At 37.4% G+C, this 6,000-nt stretch overlaps 1 protein-coding gene across 1 annotated transcript in view; it reads right to left on the bottom strand.

Annotated features, from left to right (window-relative positions):
• Window positions 1-485: 485 nt before the first annotated feature.
• The window catches only part of CLPTM1L (CLPTM1 like), a 29,329-nt gene continuing 23,814 nt past the window's right edge, over window positions 486-6,000 (bottom strand). The window contains exons 16-17 of the mRNA XM_075744661.1: window positions 4,022-4,137; window positions 486-2,712 (exon numbers count right to left, since the gene is read on the bottom strand). Coding sequence (XP_075600776.1) covers window positions 2,628-2,712; window positions 4,022-4,137 — 201 coding nt within the window. The 3' untranslated portion in view covers window positions 486-2,627. The remainder of the gene's footprint in view (window positions 2,713-4,021; window positions 4,138-6,000) is intronic.

Below are 6,000 nucleotides of genomic sequence, written 5' to 3'. Positions count from 1 at the left end.
CAATTACCGGAGAGCAATGCTGCATGAAAAGGGAACGTATACTTGTGCTGAGTCCACATATCAGCAACACGTACAGCACCTGCTCTAGCAGCGACAGCAGCAGAGCAGAGCAGAACTTCTTGAGCTCTGCTGATAAGAGAAAAACTGTCAGTGCTGCTGGCCATTTGGTAATTGAGTTAGCCCTGTGGCTCCAGGGAAAAAAAAAAGCTGTAAGGGCAGGTCACCTCTTGGAGAACAGTCGGCAGCAGGTGAAGGTGAGCAGGCAGTGGCACCGCATGGCACTGGAAGAACTGTGGGGGAGTACAGATTAGAAGTGAGGAAGTTGTTAAGTTACTCTTGAACTCTTTAAGAGATCACAGATACTGATAATCTGGTATGAGCTGCAACACATTCAATGGCATTTTATATATAGGAAGTTCTTCTGCATTAACTGCCTATAGACAGGCATTTTTGTTTTAAGCTGATATCACTTCCACAACTAAAACGTTAAAACATTTCATTTAATATCTCCAAAGTTACACTGCTTACATAGTTTTTCACCATCTTTCCAACAACAAAAGGTAACTCTCTATCCCGTATGCCAAGTCTTTTATTTGGAAACAGAATGCATAAAACAATGACTTGAACAGGAAAGTCTCGCTCATTTTAAAGACTTAAAATATTCTAATTTTGTATTCTTTATGACTACTGTATATGATATTATGAGGTCATTGTCATCAGAAATGCAAGACAGAAGACCAATAAACTCAGTATGTAAAGGTGCAAGAGTGATTTTTCAACAGCTACATACAAAAATGAATGATGAAACATTAGCAATACCTGAATACGGTATTCTGGACTTTCAGAAGCTATCCTAGAAGAACCAAGAACTTGATTGTTTTGAAATGGCACAAAAAGGGTATATGCTATATGCATTAATTATATCAGGAAAAATTTTCACACATTTAACTATTATTATGAAATAGGAGTCCCAAATTAGTTTGCCTAACAGCAAAAAGCTCCTTCCAAACAAATCCCAAACACGTACAAGATACGGCAAATGCAACCCTGGTTTTGCATAGACTTATGTACGTCAGGCACATTTCCGTATCTTTTTGGGACCCAAGTATTTATACATTCTGACTTCTGCAGTATCAGAACGCGATAAAATCCACTTCATAAAGTAGTTAGAGACCACAGGAGCAGATCTGTGTTCAAGGTTATTCAATTAACATTTTCAATCAATGACAAATTGAAGTTAAATAGCCTTGCACAAACAGCATGCAATTTAATAAAGAAACTTAAGAATCATTAGTATTAATTTGTAAACTTACTGAACAAAGCAGAACTAGAATTGGAAACTAGAATTCTGCCTTTTAGATTTTTTTTTAATTGCATTTATTTGCTGCTGAAAGGAACACACTCTGTGTTTCACTTACTGTTACTGAGAAACTTGCTTTTAAAAATCTGGAATTATAATTTCTAGATATGGCTGTGAAGTTTGAATTTTGGTATAACAATTCAAACTATTTTTACTAATTTGAAAGAAACAGATCAAAACACCTCTCAATGAACTGTTCCCATGAAATATGGATTTTACATTGTGTGAAAGGAAGATACCTGTTCTTCACCAGGCTGCTTTTTTTCCTCTGTATCCAGGTAGTCTGTTGAACCTGTACTGTACTTGAGCAAAATCATTCCACTTGAATGATGCACATTTCATCTAATAAACAGAACAGGACAGAGAGGGAGAGGGGAAAGACCAAGGAATTCTTTATTCCCTTTGAAACATGAGGGAATTGGCCTAGTTGGTCACTGGGGTACCACATGATGAAGAATTTAAGATGTGTTAAGAGACTCTCCTAGCACATAACAATGATTTGCATTATATGAATACCTGCTATCCCAAGAAATCAGAAGGCTTGTCAACAATGCAGAAGGATTTACATGAATTGGATACATATTGAAAGAAATCATGTTACAGCTTTTTCACATATTCGCTCAGTTTAAGACAACTGAAACCCTCTACCATGTTGTGGACTAAGAACATGGCAGAATCTGAATTTGAACAACCCCATCTCTCTCATCCTATATTTCTAACATTTTTTTTTAAGCTATGAATGCCCACATACAACTTACAAGTTTAATCATTTTTAGAATTTCCGTTCTCTCCATTATCAAATGAGAATGATTTGTAATTAGCATATAATCCAATATTATACATTTTATGTTTGACAGCCTCCAGTTTGGCAATAATACTCAATTCTGCTGTAACGCACTGGTTAGTTTTTTCACTCTTCATAGCCTAGTGGCATGGGCTCCACACTTTCAGTTAGCGAGTTGTCTTAAAAACGTAGATTTGGATATTAATTACAATGGTCAGGACACTTAGGTTTTCACTGAAGAGAAGTTTAAATGCAGGAAGTTTATTTAATGACATCTGGCAGACTGTGGACCTTGTGAGGACAAAAAGGGTCTTAAAATAGGATATCAAAACTAGATTTTGGCAATATAGAAGATGTATTGTCCATGTAGTTCTGTCATAAGCTTTAAAAATACTCTTATTAAATAAGTTTTTCCTTCCTTTAGACCAGATAATACATGAAGCCAGTAAGAGTCCAGGGGTCAGAATCTTCTTCAATTCTTAGTTATTCTCTATGAGCTTTTTTTTTTGGCTTTTCTTCATAAGATTCTCCATACTCATTCACTCTGCTCTTATCCACAGGATAAAGCCTGGCAGAAAAAACAAATTATTAGTTACACCACTGTATGCTACCTGGAGGAATTACGCAGTTCTGTGCTACTTAATTTTAAAAGTGAATTTCTTTCTCATGATAATCTCTGTTCCCATTTGTGGCAAACAATACAACAGTTTTAAAGATTAGCTACAGATACATCTGCTTCTTCACATTAAGACGTAACCAGTTGTCTCGTAACAGGGCCTCTTCAGAGATGGATGTATTAGCTCCCCTAAAGCTTGACTGGAGTATTTTTCAAGCAATCCAGGATACCTCTCAAACTTGAAACCAGTGTCCAACCCCATCAGATGTTGTTGAGCTCTTAACTTCTAGAAAAACAACTTGGAAGGGGACCTATTTTACTACACCTATGCGCGATTATATAAACTTAAACCTGAAGCTCACGTTTAGTATTAACAATTAGATGTACACATCCATATATTCTGGTATAATGTGAACCAGACTTAGAATTCCTGTTTGCTCCCCATCTAAATACTTATTCTTGGGAACAAGAATACACTTTCTGTATCTTCACTAGAAACAATCTATCAACGATTACTGCATATAGCCTCTTCCCCAACTGATTTTAGTTACTGAAAGAATCTGAAACTTGCCAGATACTCAACTCACAAGAGAACCTGGTAATTTGTGTTTGGAAGCCAGATAAAGAGGAAAGCAGAGCATGGCAATCCCTCATCAGAAAATATCCTTTGCCCATGCCTTGCAGAGCAACTTGGAAAGCACACTGCCGGTACTGCTAAGCATCTGTAGGCATGCAGCCCCTCAGCAAGGGTTAGAAGCCCAGAACTCCTAAGAGGGTTTGTGACTACAAGCTTAAAAATGGCTCTCCTTCACCTTACTTCAGGTATTCATATGGTTGGTTTGTTTGTTTTCCTTTCTTCTTTTTGTAACTTGCAAATGTGAAACTATCTGCTGGAAAGGAGGACTGCTGTTTTGGGGAGGAGAAGGGGTCATTGACAAAAATTCTGAGTGTGCTGTGAGAAAAGGAATTTCTTGCCTACTCTCTTAGCCTGCTAAAAAAGGGGCCAGGAATACTGTCAGTTATGGAAAGCGTTTTTGCTCCTTTTATTTGTATTGAGATCTCCTTTTCAGGATCCCTTCCTCACCATTCCCTTCACTAGGCATAGACACAACTACCATTATCCAGATCATACTATATATTACTACGGTATAAAAATCTGTTTAAAGTCTATCCCAAACTATTTCATAGGTTTTTATAGCAATAAGACTGCAACCATCTACAGCGTTGTAAAAACTCTGATGAATATGAAAGAAAGGCATACCATCTTTGGTAAAGATAGACCAGGAACACGACATCATCTCTAAAGCACGCCAGCCTATGAGATGTTGGCATAGTGATGATAAAGGCAAATATATCATCAATAAAGGTGTTGAACGCCTACGAATAAAAGAAAAGTGTACTTCAGTTGGCTGTGAAGAAAGGAAGTCATCTGTCATACAAAGCTACAGGAAACAGGCTTCCTAGAACTGTATTTTCCGGTAGGAACACAGACTACTTCCATATTTATAACAACACTTAAGCTGAAAAACTAATTAATGCAAACTTTAAAGTTCTTTCTTTTAATGAAGACCATACTGTCTACTCCAGACCACACAATTATAGTTACAAATAAAAAGAAGGAGGACTACTTCAGGTAAGTGAGCGTACTGTCATGTGAGGGGAAAAACATGAATTCAATTTCTGTGAAATCTTTAAAAGCAACTGGCAAAAACCTTTTATTTATTAATTACTCAAATTATTTAAAATTTAGAAAATGTCAGTTTACTTTCATTTTCTGTGGGAATTTGAAATTTGTGTAAAAACTTGTTAATTTATTGCTCTTAAGAACATTAACTTGACAGTCTTGGAGAGATTTTAAAATATTTTCAGTGCTCTCCTAGAAGTAATCACCCATCCCTTATCCAAGACATAATTTTCTACACCATTTCCACTCAACTAAGCATACTATGGGTTCTGTTTCTGAAGCAATAATGAAATATTTTCTCACTACTGCTTCTCAAGTGAGAAAGCTTAAATTCCCAGACATCTGCTGGGAAAGCATGCAAAGACAACAGTATTTTGTCAGAGGAGGTAAAGAAAGTAAACAGAAGGGCAGCTCCCCTGGATCTGGCTCTAGCCTACAGGGAGGACTAGAAATGGTCTCTTACAGTGCACCAGCTCTAGTACTCATCATATGATGCAATAAACTTTCAACTTATAAAAGCCAGCAGGAAACAAATCCAAAGAATATTCACCGTTGGGTTAACAGACTGAGTCAGTAACATGGCTTCTCCTTTCAATATTAGCAAGCTGTACCTAAATCCATACCATAAGAAGGGGGAAAAGGATGTATTTTCTAAGCAGAGGACAACTCACTCTTCAAAATGAACCAAGGCTTATTATGGTGAAACAAAGCCTCAGCAGAAGATGGGGGTGTTGGACAGGAGAGAGTTCCACAGGAAAGCTCTTTCTACAACAGGAAAGCTCTTTCTGGCAAGTCAAAACAAATCCATCAATCTGAAGTTATCAAAGAATATGGATGGCACTTCTCAAGCCTGTGCAAAGCAGGTTTGTCATGGAACAAAAACTTGGCAAGACGGACAAGGCAGCCTTTCCAAGTCAACACCCAAGTGAGTGATCCTACAACCATGAAAGGAAGAAAGAGTTAAATGCTCCATCCTTCAGGCACTTAGGCAGTCCTCATGAGCCACTAAAATTGAACGCATCAAGGCAGCCCATCTAATAGTATTCAGTCTAGGTAGTTTTCTGTTGGGGATGACCTCATATGAAGGTACTCCTCATAAAAGCATGAAGAGCATAAACATAAAGACTACAGGAACTGGAAAGTTAAGACTGATCTTCATTTTTGCCAAGGTCTTCCAAAACAGGAAAGAGTTCAAATTAAAGAAAAAACCCAAAGCTCTCTAAAACAACAATCACAGATGAGACCTCAGACTATTCTTTCCACTCTTCAAAGTGCAGAAGAGAGCAAGCAACTTTAAACATCCGCTAGGAAAAAGTAAATTACCCCCTCCAAAGACCAGTAAGTTAAACATAATTGAAAACATCATATACTTCTTTCTCCATACACACAAGCCTTTGTTGTGGGTAGCCTCTGGCATCTTAACAGGAAGCATAAACGCTCTGTAAGAAAAGGCTATTCAGCAACAGAATTCTGTTGCTTTAAAGGTTACTTGCTGGAATACTGTCCTTTGTTGCCTAATTAACTGCTGATGTCTCTGTTCAGTTACTGTATTTTGT

Source organism: Balearica regulorum, chromosome 2 (genome assembly GCF_011004875.1).
Source record: "Balearica regulorum gibbericeps isolate bBalReg1 chromosome 2, bBalReg1.pri, whole genome shotgun sequence".
In the NCBI taxonomy this organism is placed as follows: Eukaryota; Metazoa; Chordata; class Aves; order Gruiformes; family Gruidae; genus Balearica; species Balearica regulorum.
Note: the sequence above shows the minus strand (reverse complement) of the source record. Positions and strands in the feature narration are given on the sequence as shown.